General features: G+C 31.3%; 1 protein-coding gene across 1 annotated transcript in view; it reads left to right on the forward strand.

The window, feature by feature from the left end:
• Nucleotides 1-20,392, forward strand: part of KLHL1 (kelch like family member 1) — a 424,255-nt gene that overhangs the window by 201,463 nt on the left and 202,400 nt on the right. The window contains exon 4 of the mRNA XM_082434833.1: nt 7,698-7,894. Within this exon, the coding sequence (XP_082290959.1) occupies nt 7,698-7,894 (197 nt within the window). The remainder of the gene's footprint in view (nt 1-7,697; nt 7,895-20,392) is intronic.

Consider the following 20,392-nt stretch of genomic DNA (forward strand, 5'->3'; position numbering starts at 1 on the left):
ATATTACCTATGTTTTATCTTTTTTAATACAGTGTGAACATTTTTCCACTTGAGTCACTATTCTTTGAAAACATTCTTTCTTTTTCATGGAAAGGCATTTTATTTTAAATATAGCAGTGTGTACATGTCAATATAATATACCAATATTTTAATAGTGGTTATACTAGGTGGTGACATTATAGGTAATTTAATTTCTCTTTTATACTTGTACGTAGTACTAAGCTAAGTGCTAGGGATTTAGAATTGATCAAAAGTCAGTACCTGCTCTCTAAGTGTTCATGGTAGGAAGCAGTGTAGTAAGATACAGGTTTTGAAGCTAGCTTTAGATTTGAGTTCTATGCTATCATTTGCCAGCTATTTAATCTACAAGTGTCTTATTTTCTGTAAAATGGGGATTTTACACATTTAATATCATTTCAATAAACTCAATTTCAACAAATAAATAAATAAAATATTTTTTAAAAAGTTTATTTTTTAAACCCCTACAAATTACTAAAATATCAGTTTTTACTTTGTTTTAATTCTAATGTATCATATTATTTCTCTTTATTTCCATTAAAGATAGAGATAGTTAGGTAGGTAGACAGATAGATAGATAGATAGATAGATAGATAGAATATTTAATTTACTTTATGGATTTATGGACAGTTCTTGCACTTATCTGGTAAAATACATTATCTTTTCAATATAACTGATTTTATACATAAAATATGGTTATACAGTATAGTTGTTAATAGAATATAACTTATCTATTAAAATATGAACAGCACAGATTCATATTCTTCTATAATCTTTGTGATTTTCTTCCAATTATATTTTACATATTTTCATTCCAATATAGTGTAAATTTAACTATATTCTCTTGTAGGAAATCAGAGTTTGAGTTCACTAATACGTGTTTGGAATACTCAGTAGCTTTGGCATTTACTTAAGGTGAGACTGCAGATAATGTAGCACACATTAGAGGTACCATATTCAAAAGTCAGTCCCTTCTTATTCCCCCAGTTAACTCAAGGGAGAGTGACTCATTTCTATCAATGTAATTCGTGTAGGGTCAAAATCAGTTATTGGGGTTTTACCCCACTGCTAATTATTGGGTTAAGGCATGGTTATGTCATAAAATTTTTTGCCAAGGCAACATAAAGAAAGAGTTCTGGGGAACTTTTAGTAAAGATTTCTTCACTGATGCAACAGAAATGTATCAATGCATTAAGGAATACTCTCTCTTCTGATGGGTGTTTTCCTATCTGAATTTGAAGCTTGAAACTATAGCAAACATGAGGAAACAGCAAGACTCTTGAAGGGATGGCTGTTTCCTAAAGATGTGTTGAGCCCTTCAATAAATCAGTTCTGGGGACAACGAGCCTCATCCTCTGGACTTGTCAAGAAACATTATAAATATTTTCTTATTATTTAAGAAAATTTTCTCAGGGTTTTCTTTTACTATAGTCATAGCTCCTTAGTTATCTAGAATGTCATTGGATATTTTATAGCCAATTTTCAATGTCACCTAAAGTAAAAACATAGATTTTCCCTCTCAGTAAGTCTAAAGCCATTTGTGAGCATTAATGCCTTGAAAGTTAACTTTGAGTGGATGTGTAGAATTACTTTTTTTTCCATTAACAGTAGTCATATCTTTTTTTAGGTTTATTTTAAGTCAAATACTTAGCAGATTTTTGCCTTTTTACCATCTAAATCTGCCAGAGAAATAGCCAGGTTATAGATACAAAGAATATATCATGCATGAGGTAGCTCAATTTGTGTGTATTCAAGCTCAACACTAACTAATATTCCATTTGTGCCTTCTGGCTTTTACAAATGGATCCTTTCATTGGATATATTCCGAGTTGAAAAAAATAGCACAAACAATGCTCATATCCTCCAAATTCACATCCAAAATTACCACTAAGTAACTTTTAAAAATTAGTCTATAGATAACCTGTGAAAATTTAGTTTTACTCTCTCTCTCTTTTTTTCTTTTTTTTACAGGAAAGGATGGTGAGATGTCCTGCTGACATTTTACCTAAATTATTATAAAGTACAATATTAGATCCAGTATTTGAATTTAGACTGAATAATTATTTGTTCTTATATATCCTATAGCTTATTTCACTGCATAATATATATGAATCATAATATCTATGAATCACTTTGGGAAGGTAAATATACTAATGTTCACACACACACACACACACACACACACACACCATTTTACATGTTAGGTTTACACTTATAAGATTATTTTTAAAATACTTTGGTCAAGTATTTTAAATTGGTAATAGTATATATGAAGTTTCCATGACTATAATAATGTGTTCTGTACATTGTAAACTTAAGAAAAAATGTACACATAACCACAATGTCTCTAAATTATAATATTCTATCTTTGTGATTTTGTTAGTAAAATTTGAATTAAAGCCCTCAGAAAATATTTACAGGTACTAGTCAACTCACATCACCTTTGTTAACATTTGAGTATTTTTTAAAAGCTTCATTGATGAATATTTGACATTCGATGAGCTATACATATATAAGGTATACAATTTGATGTTTTGACATGTGTATACATACATAAAATTATTACCATAGTCAGGATAATGAATATATCTGTAACCTCTTTTTATGATCCATCTTGTTGCCTCTCCTCAGCCCTAACCCATGCTCAGGTACTGATGATCTGATTTATGTCACTCACAATAAATAAGTTTGGATGTTTAAGAATTTTAATTAAATTGGATGGTAGAGTTACCTTCGTCTGATTTCTTACATTCAGCCTAATTTTACACTCAGCATAAGTAACCATGATGTTGCACATATCAATAGTTCTTTCTAATTTATTCCAGTAAATGGATAGGCTACAATTTTTTCATCCATTCACTTGCTGATGAATGGGTTGTTTTCAGGGTTTTGGTCATTACAAAATAAATCTGCTATAAACATTCATGTAGAAGGATTTATATTGACACATTCTTTTATTTCTCTTGGGTAAATACTTAGGAGTGAAATGGCTGAGTCATTTGAAAGATGAAATTGTAAAAATGTTTTCCAAAATGGTTATACCATTTCACATTTCCACCAGCTGTTCTAATGTATGTGTAGTGGTATATCATTGTGCTTTTCACCTTGCATTCTCCTAAATAGTGATATTGTTGAGCACTTTACATTCATGTATCTTCTTTTGTGGAATGTCTGCTTAGATCACTTGCCCATCAAAATTTTTTTATTATTGAGTTTGAGTGTTCTTTATGTATTTTGGATACAAGTACTTTATCAGATATATGATTTTGCACACATTTTTTTCCATTCATGGTTCATCTTTTTGTTCCTTTACTATTGTCACTTGTAGTGATTTTTATAAAGTCCAATTTAACATTTTTCTTGTGGATTATGCTTTTTGATGTTTTATCTAAGAAATCATTAACTAACTTAAAGTCACAGGATTTCTCCCATGTTTCTTAGAGAAGATTTGTAGTTTTAAGTTTTAAATTTAGGACTATGATCAATTTTGAGTAAATTTTATATATTTTGTGGGGTACGGATTAAAACACAAGTTTTTGTACATGCCTATCTGCTTGTACCAGTTATTCAAAGACTATCCTTTCTCAGTTGAATTTTTTTTGAGCCTTTGAAAAACTTTCTAGAATCTATTATTTTCCATTGATCTATTGTCTATACTTAGACCAATAGCAATCAATTTTAATTACCATATCTTTGTAAAAAGTCTTAAAATCTGGTAGTGACATTACTCCCACTTTGTTCTTTCTCAAAATTGTTTTGGTTATTCTAGGTCATTGCATTTACATAGGAACTTTAGAATCAGTTTTGCAATTTCTACAAAAAGTCTGCTGGGATTTTAAATATGATTATAATAAATCTATAGATTAATTTGGGGTCAGTTGAAATCTTAGCAATGTTGTATCTTCCAGCCCATGGGCACAGTATATCTCAAACATCAGCCACCACCCCAACTATTCTAATTAGAATGCTGTGTTGAGACATCCCCAAGACTAACCCTCCAGGTTGGATGATTCATGAGAGGGTGGCTCACAAGTCTCAGCATACAGACAAACCAATTGCTCTGATTTGTTGTATCAAAAGGGTTCAAAGCATAATGAGGAAAGGGAAATGGTACACAGGACATAGTCTTTGGGAAACAAGGAGCAAACTTCCAAGTTCAGTATTCCAAGTGGAATAGCACAGGAGGCATTTAATTTCCTTTGCAAAGAGTTGTGACGAAACCAGTGAGTTGCTGCCAACAGGGAGATTCATTAGAGACTTGGAGGTCCAGGTTTTTGTTGAGGGCTAATCACATAGGCAGCCTCTGCTTAGTATATACCAAAATTCAAGACTCCCAGAAGGAAAGCAGTTGTTAGGCATAAACCATAATGCTTACACAAACAGTTTAGGCACAGTGAGCCTTTTATATTACTTAATGGTGGGAACCCTCTTGATATCTAAGTTTGCAGACACTAGTCAAGGGCAAATCTTGCAAGCAGGATTTTTCAAGGAGAGCAGTTCAGGCCTGCTGTGTTAATTCTTTTCTGCACAGACGCTATTGAGAACAACTAATCAATTAAAATTAAAGAAAATCACTCTCCCACTGTTCTGAAATCACAACAAAAATGGAATCTATAAAAACCATGCCATCTGAAACCATATCCTTTTTTAACTGATTTTCATATGATCTATGCTATAAAGCATACAAATATCTTCTTGATAATCTTACTGAAAACTTTTAGGTAAAATTCCTCCAAAGGTCTTAAATCATGACATGTAAAATATATATATATATATGTATATATGTATATAATTGTTATGCTTATAATCAATTGTAAATAATAACAGATTTTATAGTATTCATGTTAGCTCCTCTATATTTTATATTTTTTATTTTTATAAGTGTAGGTATACATTTTGTAAATCAGCTAAAGTCTATATAAAATATAGGTTTCCACAATTTGTAGTATACTTTATTTTGATGTTTCCTATAATATTCATAAACTTTAACATATGTATCTATAATTGCACTAATATAATTAGTTCTTAAAATCATTTAAACTGGTATGAATCCTTCAACTGCAGATGAAGATTTTGTTTGACATTACTACTGAATGACAAAGTTATTGATAATGTGAAATATAAACACCTCAGATAATTTTATTACTATTGGCAAATGTCTCCTCACTCAAATTGATCATGATACTCAATGTTCTACTAGTTGATAATATCTGAACAGGGTCCTTGTGCATTTTTTAGAATCTTGAAAGTTTAATAACTTTTATTATTGATAGTGTCTCTCTTTTATACCAAACTAAACTTTAGATAGCTAATTTAATTGGAAATTAATATGTAATAAAAAAAGTTTTAATTTCCTTTCAATTTATTGCATCCACTTTACCTTTCTTTTTTCTTCATCAAATCCCTTGTGTTACTTGGAAATATGCATTAGATTCATTTGCTCTCTTATTCTTTCATTGAAACTCATAAATAAAACATAATGCTCTTCATCTGTTAAACATGTTAAGTTATGGGTGAAATGTCATGTTTGAAAGCAAAGTTATCCCTCACCCAACAGATTACTTATTAAGTATAAAGGGAAGAGTTTCTTAAAAATGAAGATATCTGGCAGACAGTATTTTAAACAAGGTACCAAATTTAATACCATCAACAGTGATATACTGACATTAGGGACCTCTCTCTATATAAGCACTGAAAAGGGTACAACATCACCTGTACAGTCTTCCTGCCAAAAAGTTTTCAGTTAAATCTAATCATGGGGAAAAAATATGACTAACCCAAATTGGGGAATTCTACAAAGCATCTGGTCTGAACTCTTCAGTAACGTAAATGTGAATGACAAAATAGTTGGGAAACTGTTCTAGATTAAAGAAAACTAAAGGGACATAAGTAAATGTAATGTGTGAGACAATTAGATTCTGAATTTAAAAATAAAATCTTTAAAGCATCTTATTTGAGCATTTGGGGAAATTTGCATTATAGCAAATACTGTTGTATCAATTTTGTGAGTTTAAAGAATTACATTCATGAGTGGCTATGTAGGAGAAAGCTCTGTTCTTAGAGACAAACACTGAAGTATTCAGGGGTGAAATCCATGTTGATTAGAAGTACCATCAAATAATTCAGCAACTACAGCATAAACACACACACACATAGATAAATATAGCAAAATGTTAACACTTGGTGAAGTTAAGTGAAAGGTTTTTAAGTGCTTATTGTATTATTCTTGCAAATTATTGTAAGTTTTAAAAAATCCAGAACAAAAATTTTGGTGTGGGAAAAAATAAAGGCATTCTGTTTATAAGAGTTTTCTTAATAAATATTCTGTCCTTGAAAGTTGAATTCTTGAAAGTAGACAACTTCTCTTACATGTCATAAAAATAAATGCTAATGATGGAAAAAAGGAGAAATCTAAGACAAAATTACAGTAGCATCACAAAAGTTAGAAAATATATTTCAGCTGGCAAGAATACCCTTCTAAATTAGATGACAACATATTAATAATAAAGGTTAATCAATTATTTTTCTCTATGATTTTACACTTGAGTTTCAAACTTAGACACTTGGGACTGCATTCAAGTACATACACAAGTTTAAACTTGAGTTTATTTGGGGAGTATTATTAGTTTAAACATTGTATATTGCTGTTTGAAGCTCATAATTCTGGGCATGGATTCAGAGCTCAGGCTCCTTGCTCCCCGTGTAGCCTCCCTCTATCCACTAGGATTTTTATGCTGTCTTCAGTTAGCTGGTAGAAGAGCAAGAGTAGGGATGAAGCACACTCACATTATAAATGCCTCAGTGTGGTAGCAACACACATCCACTGACATGTGTCATGGCAGTATGTGGCCTGACCCTGTGTTCAGGAAAAATGAGTGGAGATATTTCTAGTGAAGAGTAGCCGTCTGTGTCACAAAAACTAAGATTCAATAAACCATTTCTGAGAATGTATGACCTCACCCAATAGTAATAGAAAATCTGAATGGAACTATACCTATTAAAGATGTGTTGAATTGCTAAATGAAATATAATCTAAATAGTTCAGCCCAGAAGTTTTCAAAGATGAGATTTATAAACAGTCTAGGAATAGCTCCATTATTTAATAAGTTATTCCAGTAGTTAGAAAAAAGGGGAAATGCTAAAGAGCTTAATTTTTGAAGTTAACTGACCAAAAAGAAAGAAAAATTATAGGAAACTATAATCATAGGCACAGTGAGTTAAATACAATATTAGCATATACAACACAGGTATTTATAGATACATATACATATGTTCATTATCCATACATAGGTATTTCATATTCTTATACACATATATTGTCAGAAGATGTTAGTGCATCTTTGCTCTCCTAAGCTTGTAGACGTGTGTTGTGAAATATTTCTATTTTTTTTCTTTCCTAATCCACAATCAAAGGAACAACCATAATTCCTGTTCAATAGGATACAGATATTTTAGTTGAAGCTGCATTTGTATGTACTACATGATTTTGAACATTACACAAACTAAGAAATGCAAGATGTTGAAAACAATTGCTGGCTTTTCATGAGTTATATTTATTTGGATTATCAATTTAGGTTCAGATCATTTCTAGAAGATTGGACTAATGTTTTGAGTAATAGAATGGTACATGTTATTTCATGTTTTGAACAGTTTCATAATTCTTTTCACTTAATGTTTAGGTTGCTTGGAATTAAAGGAAGAAACCATTGAAAACCTTCTTGCTGCAGCTTCCCTTCTTCAGCTTCCTCAAGTAGTAGAAGTGTGCTGCCATTTCCTCATGAAGCTCTTGCATCCATCTAACTGTTTAGGAATCCGAGCATTTGCAGATGCTCAAGGATGCATTGAATTAATGAAGGTGGCCCACAGCTACACAATGGTAAGGAAATTTAATTTTTAAATAAAAGAGACATAGCTGTATTATCAGAGGTTAAAATAATTGCTGTTGTTGTGTTGAACAATTTTTTAAAGTTTAAAATTAGTTTTGCATCTTTGGTACATTTTTATCATGGGACACAATGTACCATATAATATTTAATAATCTAAAAGTAAAAAAAGACATCACACAATGGACTTTATTATTGCTTTATGGTTTTATTTACATTTTATAGGCAATATAGATATAGATATTGACTACTCGGAATTTTAAATAGTGCTTAAAAGATTTTTTTCTTAATTGCTCCTGGCATATCTATCTTTTTGTATCCGCTTACACAGCTGCCCTATTTTTTCCCTTTTCTTTCTAGTTAAGAGCTAGAAGTTTATGCCACAAAAGTTTTTCTTTTGAATTTTTCTAACAACGTCTCTGCCATGGACTGAGTTCTATCAACCAAAATTCAATGTTGAAGTCCGACTTCAAATGTGATATTATTTGGAGATGGGGACTTTGGAGGTAATTAGATTTAGGTGAGGTCATCATGGTTGGCCCCTCATGATGAGATTAGTGCCCTTATAAGAAGAGACACTGGAGAGTTTGCTTCCTTTCTTCCACTACCATGTGAGGACACAGTGAGAAGATAGCCACCTGCCAGTTAAGAATAGAGCCTTCACCAGGGAACCCAATCAGCCTATACCTTAAATGTTGTACTTCTCAGCCTTCAACACTATGAGAAATAAACTCCTGTTGACTAAGCCACCCAGTCTATGGTATTTTGTTATGGCAGCCCCAGCTATTTAATACACTTTTTATCATAGCATGATATGTTAGGTATGGATTTGCCTGTATGATTTGTGGAGAAAAAAAAATCACATCTATACTGTATATTTAAAGTATTTATTGTTATAGTGAATATTGGATTTCAGAACTCCTGGGAACTACTATACTAAGGGAAAATATTTAGATATATAGATCAACTGATCTATTTTTTTTTTTTTTAATTTGACTTTCTGTACCATTTTCATAAAGAGTTTAAACTGACTGAATATCTGTCAGTAAATAGTCCTGAAATACTATAAGCCTATTTGATATTTTTCTCTTTAATTTTTTGCTATATATACACAACTATGTATATGTGTAGGTATTTTAACAGCTTTATAAGAGATATTAAAAATCATTTGAATTTTAGACTTTAAGTATGTGTACTTCGTAGTGTGTTTCTCTTAATGTTATCTCCATTCTAGAATTGAATAATCAGTTACAACAATTTCACACCCATCATTTCATATCCTAGAAATAATCATTCTAAAAGCACTTAATACAGTACCTGGAATATAGCAATCTCTATATAAAATGTTAGCCATTTTTGCTCTGGTTATTATTATTAACATTATTAATGATTTGATTTTTATTATTGAAACAACCAATTGTAAAGTACAGAACTTTCTCTTTTCACCTCAAGGGAAGAATTTATACGAAATAAATCTCATTAAGCTTTATAGTTGCTATTTATTTAAAAGGTCTTATTTTGAGCTTTAACACCTTTTCAAACTACTAATGACAGTTAGCCATTTAAAAGTCTTCTCATTGTTATTCTTAGACAGAATCTCAATATTATTTTAATTTTCTTCCTTAATCTGTTAAACAGATTAGTAAATTAAATGAAAATGTAGAAATAAAAGGAAGGAGATACATGCTTTGTAATTCTATTTTCAAATTCTTTTTTCAAAATATTTCATGACAAGGCACAGTACTACTATTGAAATTATATGAACCGTATAAAATCAATGTAAACACATACTTCATCAACCAAAATATCAAAGTCTAACTGCAGTCATTTAATTATGCAGATTTCATTGCTCTTAGGAGTTCCTGGCTTAGCTAAGCCAAAGAACAATATGCCTCCATATCCAGAGGGATAATGGTCCCTTCTGGTCTAGTTTGAAATTATTAATTTAGTAATAAAAATGTTTTTCTTGCAGCTGCTTGGACTAATCTGCAATTTATCACACAATAGTAACAATATATTTTTAAACACATTAAAATTTATATTCCATAGTAAAATATATGTAAAACAGAAATATAGAAGGATTCTAGCTAAGACATTCAACATTCTAAATAACTATTTTAACTTATTTTTGAGACTATGAATTTATCATGTGTTGTGTCATGTCTGTTGAAATTAAAAAGATTTCAAATTCTTTGGGAAACGTGAAGCTCTAGTGTTCTCCCGATGCTCCTGGGTTACTATTTTAATGAAGAAAATTTACTGACCAGTTGTCTTCCTAGATCGTTATTTTCTCTCAGTTCTAACACTTTACAATGAGTGTTTGTATCTGGTATTATAATTTCTCACCATATATTTGCTTCTGATCCGTGTTTAATCCTGCATATCTCCTCATCTAATCTACTCAATCTGTGCTTTGAGAACAAACTTATTATGTTATTTTTTCTTCTTCTTAACTACTTCAGTAACAAATCATCTGAGATTTTCTACTACCTCTGGTACTGAATTAATTTATTTATTGGGTCTAAATATGTGTTCTTTGCTTATTTTATAAGTAACATTATTTTCTAATTTTCAATTTCCTTGTCAAAATGTTTTAGATATGAACTTGATCTTCAACATCCAGATCTTAACTTGCTGTCTGTATGCCTTTGCTTTTTATATGCTTTGCTATGTTTCCTTTGGAAATTTCACTTATTTATTTGGCTTCAGCTATTGATTTTGTGTGATGATTCTGAAATCGATTCAGGAACGGTGACCCTGCTTGGCAGTGGTTCATGTGCAAAATACTGGAAAAGTTTGATTGCAAGCTCAATATTAGGCAGAAGTGTGAAATATATTCTAAAACATTAATTTAAACTTTGGCTGCATGAATATACAGATAGCAACAAAATAATTGAAGGAAATAGTTCTCTATTAGTCAGAGTTCATTTTGAGACCTGTTCTTAGTTCTGGACATCACATTTTAAAAACATTAGAGAGTGACAAACAGAAATAGATGAGAATAACAAGAATAATAAACATTTTATAACCATGTCATATGAAGAAAAGTTGAAAAATAATTTGGTTCATGTGGCTGAATAATATCAGGGCATGAAAATAGGTATATTCATGTATTTGATAGAATGAGCTTTCATTTAAAACATTAGTGTTTAAGTGTTTTTTCATTCTGTTTTTCATTTTAGTAGTACAAACTTCTACTTCAGTCTTCTGATTGTTCTTTCTATGCTGGTTTATCTCTTTCTACTGATCATCAACCTTACTTCCTTCCAAGGTCAGCTTTACCTTTAGAGGAGACTCCTGGATCTTCATTTTTAAGAAATCCTCTCTCCATACAGTTCTAGGTTAGAGTTTGCCATAAGAGGCACTCAGGTAAGGTATAGAAGGTGGAAGAGAAAAAGCCATTATTTCTCCACATGCAGATTCAGGCAGATATGTGGACAATGGAAAATTGAAGTAACTTTTAAGTGAGCCCTTAAAAGCAATTGGCTTCACTGCTGTAGACTGAGACAGTTGAAGGGAGACTTCTGGAAGTTCTTGAGGAACTCAGTGCCTTTGCATAGTACTTTTCAGAACGTTTCACATTGAACAGAAGGTTGAGATCATTAGCAGAAAGTTCCCTGACCTTCACTTCCATGGCCCTTTCAAAGACCATTTAGGTCTCAAATTTCCTATCCAAAATCTGTCTTACATAGAACACAGAGTGGCTTGCTTTCTTAATTCAACAACGTCTTAAACATATACCCTCAAATAGCAGGTTTAAACTCCATATTTTGATAGGCATGGTTCTGCACACCTAACTTCTGAACAACTACCTGGGCATTTATTTCTAAAAATACATTGAATTAATTTCACCTGTTCTAAATATGTGCTGTAAATTCCCTTTACTTGTACTTTACTCACAATAGTTCACTTGTCTGGAATCTCTGGTATCTAATTCTAAATAACCCCTCAGTTTCCAGGTAAGTTCATCCATGCCTAAGAAATATTTTAAAACTTTTCATGGCATTCTCTCCTTCATTTAAATTCTTAGTATTCCTTTCCTTAGGATTATATGATGTCACCATAAATTTTCTTATGCAATTAATTATCTTTTATGTCTTTATGGCTGGTCTTCACAACTATATTGCAACTTTTGTGACAGAGAACAATTCTTTCCATTGAGATTCGTTTTGTCCCAACAAATTTTCAGCACCTGTTAATTATCAGCACCTATCAGAAATTAATACATTAATTAATTTCTTCAGTTCTCATAGATATTTAGAATTGTGATTCTCAGTACTCCTGAATTCAGTCATTCAACAAGACTACTCATGGTTTCTTTCTAACTTTCTTTCCAATCATATTTCCTATCATTGTTTTCCCTGTTCACACAATTCCAGCCACACTGATCTTCTTGCTGTTTTTTGACTACAACAAGCATAATATCACCAGATGACCTTTGTGCTGTTCTTTCTTCCTTCTGCCAGAAACACTCTTATACCAAATATTTATATCCTTTCTCTGCCTCATTCAGCTTTCTGCTCAAATTTCACTTCCACAGAGATCTCTTATCTGAATATTCTGCTGCAGGTGACCTGGCCTTGAAAACTCTCTATTTCCTCACACTGTTTTATATCCTGTAGAGTACTTTAATTTCCACCTTTATACCATATATTTGTTGTTAAGTGTTGTTATTGCCTACTTCCACCATTAATGTGGTAGCATTTGTTTAACTTTCTATAACCTGGAAACCTAGAGAGATGTCTGTACATAGCATTCATTGTTGAAGTGGGTAGTGATTGCTGACTACTATGTACCAGGAGCTGTAGAAGGTGGCCTGGGGATACAATGGTGACCAAAATAGACATATGTTGCCCTTAGAGTCAAGATGAATATGTTGGAGCAAAGAAATTATAACCATGAATGATAATTATATGTATGGTAAATACTACAAAGGAAAATAATAGGATGCTACAGGAGAGTGAAACAGGGAAAGCCTCTTTAAATATGTGATGCAAAAACTGAGTTGTAAATGATGAAGCAGATATTAGTCAAGTGAAGAGTTAAAGAATATTCATGACATAGGTAAGTGCCAATGATCTGAGGTGGGAAGCTGCTTTGTTCTGTTTAAGGAAATTCAAGTGTGATGGGATGGTGGGAAAGGCAAAGAAGAGGTGTAGACAATGAGCTTGAGATTTTGGCAGAACAAAATTTTGCAGGGTTAAGGAGACTTTTTTAAAGATTTGGGTTTTTATTTTAAAATAATGGTATAACATTGAAAGTTTTTGAGCAAGTTAAGAGCCAAGATTTAATTTTAAGACTAATCACCAGATTGGCGTTAGAAGAAGTCAAAAAGTAAGAATAAGGTTAGTACTTCATTAAAGGTCTACATGGATATTTACACACATGTACTGGGTGAGTGAGAAAGAAAAAGAGAAAATGAGGTAACTTAGCTTCTGCCATTTTGTTTGATGGCAATGCTTACCACTACTGGTGCTGGTGATGCACGAGGTAAGTATATAGTGTATATCAGGCATTGCTCTACATGTTAAACAAACTTTTGAAATTTAATCCTTTCACAACTCCTGCAAAGTATGTTATATCCATTCTAAAAATGGTAAAGCTAAGGTTTAGGAAATTAAATAATCTACTCAGGAATAATAGATTGAACATGCTAGAATGGGGATTTAAGCCTGGTACTATCTTACCACAAATTTCAAGCTCTATCTAATATGCTAATAAATTTACATTTTACCCAGTATATCAAATTGGATTTCTGATACCCAGAATATTTCAAAACATGGATTACTTGAGACAAATGGACACTATAAACCTGAAACGTAGATGAGACCAAAGAATTCCATGAAGATTTTGCTCCTCAGTTTTTTCATTTCCCTGTTCACTTCACCCTCACTTTCTGCTCAGTGCTACCAGCATGGCTTGGAATATTCCACAGTGTTTGTGCTAGAGGCAGAAGCAGTGGTAATAAGACTAATTAGAGTCTGCTATGTTCAATCAGTAGCTTTGAAAAGTAGACATTTCTGAGCTGGAGAATAAAGCCTTCCAGACTCAGGATAAGAGCAGTGACCCTTCCAGAGTCCGGACTCTAAAAACTCCTGTACATGGTTCACTTGTCCTTCATAGACATTAAAGCAATGCCAGAGAAAACGAACAAACTTTATTTATGTGGTTTCTGTTTATGGTTTTGAAATACCTGACATTTCTCGTGGTTTCTAGCCAGCAGCATGGTTTTTAAAAAATCTTTACCAATAACCCTTCTAATAAGACATAAATTAGAGTTTGCTTTGGTAGAACAAATGCAATTTAAATGTCTTTGCTTTTCTACATCGTCAAAATAAAGTTCACTTCATCCATATTTTGCTCAGGACTACTATGTGATATATTAGTACTAAAATTTGCTTTGAATATTCTTTTTTTCCTTTCATTCATTACTTTGTGTTAGTCCTTTGAGTATCTCATATACATACATGGTGTGAGTAATGATTTTAAGTCAGTATATAAATGTCAAATTGAAAATTAGCCAAATTTGATTTTCAGAATTTCTTTGTAAATTGATAAGAAGTGAAGGTTCCAGATGAGTACAATGAGTGGCTCAGAGGACAACTACCACCAATTCTTAATCCTCACAAGCAGTAAGGAAGTATGTGGAGGCCTGCGTAGAAAGGAATTTCCTCTTGTCCTGTTTTTGTGTATGATTTTCTTTGCTTGTTTTGTCCCTAAATTAGACTGACAACTCTTCAAAGGCAGTTTTCATTTGTGTTCTAACTCACAGTTATTGGTAAAATTCTAGTCTACTGTCTAAGATTGGAAGTTGATTTGAGTGGAGGAGTTTTTAAAAATTGCCTTTAAATTGTTTAGTGTTGTACACAAAGAGGATATTCAGATTACACCAGATAAACTGATAGAGATGTATAATAAATAGTGATATTATAACAAGTAATTATTCACTCATGTAATTGCAGTTTGACTGCATAGAACTTTGTAATTGTTAGGATTCTAGAAAATAACCACAATGAAATGTACATTTATGACAGTTTTGAAGACTAATTAAGCATAATCACAGTGGATCCAATGAAAATTATAAGCTTTTTAAGGGATAATTTTAGGCACAGTCCATTTCTTCTATTCAGATGCTCTTCAAATATGTTTCCATTTTAGGCTTTCATATTCAAATCACAGACAGTCTATTTTAAGAAATGCATCCTTCTGCTTTGTTGTTGTTAATGGTGAAGAAGATAATATTCATCTACTTGAAAAACATTCCATTCGTTGTAAGAATTCTTTCATTTTCATACTCTAATTTTATTTTCATTTCTTCTACTGAGCTACTTCTAAAACGCAAAGATTCAGCACACAGCTGTATTATAAAGTCACACCACACACACACACCTGCTCAAACTCTACTATTAAAATTATTAAAAAGTATTAGGTATTTTTTATTTTAGCGGATTTAAATTTTTATAGAGTTGCTATATGTCTTGAATTGATTCTGCAGCAACAATATAACTAACACAATTCCAAGAAGGAACAATAGTGTTAAAAAATATCCTATAAACCCACATCTAAAGGATTTTCATAGTAACTCATAAGTAGTTCCTTAGTGTTTATTTCAATCATTTAATGTATAGAATTTCCTTCTGTGATAAATAATATTTCTACTTCGCCACCAGGGAAGTCCCAATATTTCTACTTTATTAAAATAGTTCAAAAAGGGCTTCCTAGGTGATGTCAGAAGAAGGAAAAGCCAGAAATTTTTGGCTACAGTTCCCTTTCATTTTGCAAAGCACTGTTCTTCAACAATGAAATCAATAATTTGCTTTTGTTCTGATTTTTTAAACGCCTGTGAAAAAGTCTGATTTTGTAAGTATATGAAAGTGTCAGTTTATTACAAAAATTTGCACATCATGAACTAATATTATAAAGTATTTATACTTACTTGCTGAGGTAATGAATCACATAACATGGAACTCATTTTTTTTTTATGCTTCCCTTTTCGATTTTTCTCTCTGTGTCATTTCTGTTAAGGATTATACTTGTGCTTAAAGATCTTTAATAGTATCTTTTTAAAAGAGGAATAAAAGGAAGAGGGATCGATTATAGTTCACAAGAAATATGCTAAATCAATCCTTGCCTGAGGGGAAGCCCAGTTCGCCCTTTGTACACAGAGCTGTATAGAGATGTGGCAGATCATTTCCTTAAAATAATACTTTCAGAAACGTATTGTACAACTAAACACAATTCAAGGGGAAAATAACTTCTAATAGAGTATCAGATGTTCCTCCCAGACCCCAAGTTACTCTAATGTGTTAAATTTTCTGCACAGAGCTAGACTGCATGTTCCGTAAGTTCCACAAACTTCATCTGACTTGTTCACTGCTGTACTCTTAGTTCTTAGGATAGCACCTTACTCATTGTAGGCACATGATAAATGATGTTTGAAAGAAAGAGTAAATGAATAGTTTTACATATTAATAAGTTGAAATACTATTAAAAGTTTACCAACTTAAATGAAAGTTTTTGAATATTAATAATTTAAAGTGATGTATATTATCTCTATTCTGTGATAATTAAAAATATTTATATGGTGCCTAAATTTACTTTTCATACCTCTTTATTAAAATGTATGTACAAATAAATAAATACATACAGGATGTACCATGATCTTTAGAGTTCATTAGCTTTTTTTATCAGCTATTTCAAAACTGTTTAACAGGTAACATTATTACACCTACTGTGTATGTATATTTTTAAATTAAGTTTTCACTGGACCTATTTCATATTCAAGGTCTATATTTAATATTTTTTAGTATATCTAATAAAAACTATTCATATTTAAATTTAGTTTTCATTGAAGGTCACTATGCTATCCAGGAATAAATATAAAACCTGGTGGTTTAACAGAAAGGGCACATACTACAAAGAATTAATAGTGGGCCAAATGTATACTATTGTATATGATTTCAGATTATATAAAATACCACATCATCATTAAAAATTGCTGGATAATAGCACATTATTGACCGGAGATGTATTAATACTTCTTTTGCTACCCAAACGTTATTGACCTGAGACGTATCAATACGTTTTTAGAGAGTGATACAATTAACATCACCTTGTGAAGTTGTTAGAGCTTAAAATTGATCAAGGGTTCATTATACAACTTATGATTGTCATTATCATTCACATTTTGCTTCGTTAGGTTTTTGTTCCAATCTTGTGTGTATTATAAACGTAAGATTTTCAAAAATGACGCGCTGTGAAATTTTGAGTGAAGAAGAATTTTTCAGTGAATTTTATGCAGATACTCTCTCTGATTGTCCGAGCAACATATATACTAGTGTCTCAGAAGATGATAGTTCTTCAGAATATAGTTCTGATTCAGACGATGTTATTATTAGACCAACAAAAAGACAAAAAACCTTAGTGATTGATTCTGATAGGGAAAGTGAAAATGAAACTCACGGTGCTGGAGAATGTTCCTTTGCTTCTATAGAAGAGTGGATTCAAGACAACATTTCACAAAAATTAGAAGACTGTACAGGTGTGTCAGGTGTAACTATTGAATGTAATAACCCGCAAAGTGTTAGTGAAATAACAGAATTAATTTTTTGGCTGGCCAAAATAAAAATCACCAGCCACAGGCGTTAGTTTCTGGAAAAATCCCCTGGTCAATAATGATATAGTAAGCAGAAATTGGCAAAGGTTTGATAAACGAAATTCAGATCCTGATCTAAGTAGATTCAGTAAATGTTATACTTAGGTGGTGGGCTTTATTCCAATAAGTATTTATAATTATTCTTATATTTTTTTATATAAGACAGTCTTTACTTGATTGTCTTATATAAATCAAGTTTTAGGTTTGTTAGAGTTATATAATTTATAATTAGTAAAAGACTTTCTGGAAAACAATGAAGATTAAACATTTTTTAAACAAAATGGACTATTTCATCAATACTAAATCTAAGTAGATTTATTTAAGACTGATATTATTCAAGCCAGATATACTACTCTAAGCATTTGTTAAAGAGAGTTTTCATTTTAATTGGTTCTACAGTTAAAGGAACATGAAGAGATTTGCAAATATATGGATAGAGATGGAATTCAGCTTCTTCTCCAGTTCTATTTGAAAGGAGAATAACCTAATTATCAATTTTTGAAATAGTGTTTCTATTTTTACTTCTGGTATATGGATAAGAATAAATAAAGATAACTAAGTGATGAAGAGACAGGATAACAGGAAATGTAGAAAAAGTACATACTTTTCAAAAAAATGTATTGCAGTTGAACTAGAAGAAAATTGATGAAGTTAAAATTAGAGTTTATTATATGTAGTCACTGATTAAGACATATATGCATACATTTACATATACAAGTAGACATCTTTATCAGCATTGACTGTATATATTAATCAGAAGAAAGACTGTATTTTAAATAGTAAACTCTGTAATAACCCTAGTTTACGTGGTTTCAAACATTGACATTTTCCACGTATGTATACTTGTATTAGTTCATCATTATCATATTAACTTTTATATCTTAAAAATTTACAAAGTTGACACAGAACTAGAAAAAGCATAAAGAAAATATAGAAAACATTTAGGATATCACCTTCATTAGTTAGGTTTGCCTTGTCATATGTGCTAACAGATGTCATTTGAGGATGCAATAATGTACTTTCTTTTTCTTTGGACTAAGAATATGGCAAGTTGTATATTCTTAGCTTTTCAGAAAGATTATAGCAAAATATGTCATTAAATATTAAAAATTTGAAAATCGCAAGTATTGTCAAAGACTCTAAAGCTTGGTTTGTAGGTGGCCAACGATGTGGTATACATTTGAACAGCCTGCTTCAATAGGTGAAAAGCCTTTAGTAATTTGTGATGGTTTAGTTGTCAGTATTTGAAATATCACTTGGCATAGGAAAGAATATTATTTTATTAGAGCATTTAGAATAAAATATGGACAGTTTGATGAACTCATTTGAAATCCATCATAGTAAATTAACACTTTTTTTTTTTACTTTTAAAATCATAAAATGCTCTGAGAATTACTGCCTTATTTCATTTCAAGAAGGCAGAAATATGAGTAATGTATTCCAGCTTAGTACAAATAAAACTTGGCAATAACCATAACTTAAGCTAAACAACACCAAGATCTATAAACTTCTAATAGTAAATTCATCCTTTGGAGGCCAAGGCCATAGAGATGGGAATCAATGAAGCTTCAGGTTCCAGTCCAAAATAAAATACATTTTCTGAAAAATCAACAGACGAAAAACTTACTAACTCCAAGAATCAGCTTGGGTGAACAGTATAATATAGGTCAACCATCAACTCTTTATTCAATGGTATTCCTCTATATCAAAGATTAGTAGAAAATAGATGTATCCTATTGGCCAAAAAACCAAAAACCAGTATAGTAATCTAGAGTTCCCTTTATTTACTTTAAAAAGCCAATATAACTTATATCAGAATTAGATTTCAAAACATACATAATTCTCTGCAAATATTAGTTTCTGTTGTTTTTACTCAAAGCTGTGAATAAGATTTTGTACAAATAGGATATTATATATATTATATTCTTAACATTAACCATTGTGACCTAAAATTTTAATTAATAATGTCTTACAATGTGTGACATTCCTTGAAGTTTATTTTTTAAACTATTTGTGAAAGGATAGATTGAGATGTCAGGAACAGCGTGGTCAAATTCTTGGCATGGACACTGTGGAAGTAACTCCAACCAGATGGATAAACTAGATATTTTCTCAAGCCCTTCTTTAAAACATGACCTGAAAGTCTAGGCTGCTTTAATGTTGGCCAACAATCCCATACTTTTAACTAGCTTCAAACTTTTCTGTGATCACCTGATTGCTGAAGACATTTGAGATTTTCAATACCTCTAGGGCAAAAAAAGAAGGTAAAGTACAGGAAAAAATTGCATTGAAAATTATAAGACTTAGTTTAAACTATGTTTAATGAAACTGTGTGTCTTTGAACAATTCACTGGAGAGCTCTCTCATTCACTGTAAAATGATGAAGTTTGTTTGAGACCATACTGATCCCTTGCGGTCTTTTGCAGCCTTATGATTTTCCAAATACCTCATTAAATCTGAAATTCCATGAAATGTAAATGAATTTCTAGATAATATAGATAATGCCATTTTTATCATCAAGTATTTCAACCTTAATGTATCCACAAGTAGAACATTATAATAGTATGGGATTAGTAAATGATTGTGGAAGAATGAAAAAATATTTTATTTTCTTGTTTCCAAATGTTTTATGTTTTATACAAAGAGCATTATTAATATATAATTCACCTACCAAATGATTCACCAATTTAAAGTGTGAATTCAATTCAATACTTTCTAGTATATTCCCAAAATTGTGCATCCATCACCAGAATCAATTTTAGAACATTTCCATCCCTTCAAAAAGAAACTCCATGCCTATTAACAGTCATTTCCCATCCCCCATGCCAAACTCCCG

The sequence above is a fragment of the Balaenoptera physalus genome (assembly GCF_965194825.1).
Source record: "Balaenoptera physalus genome assembly, chromosome: 18".
Classification (NCBI taxonomy): domain Eukaryota; kingdom Metazoa; phylum Chordata; class Mammalia; order Artiodactyla; family Balaenopteridae; genus Balaenoptera; species Balaenoptera physalus.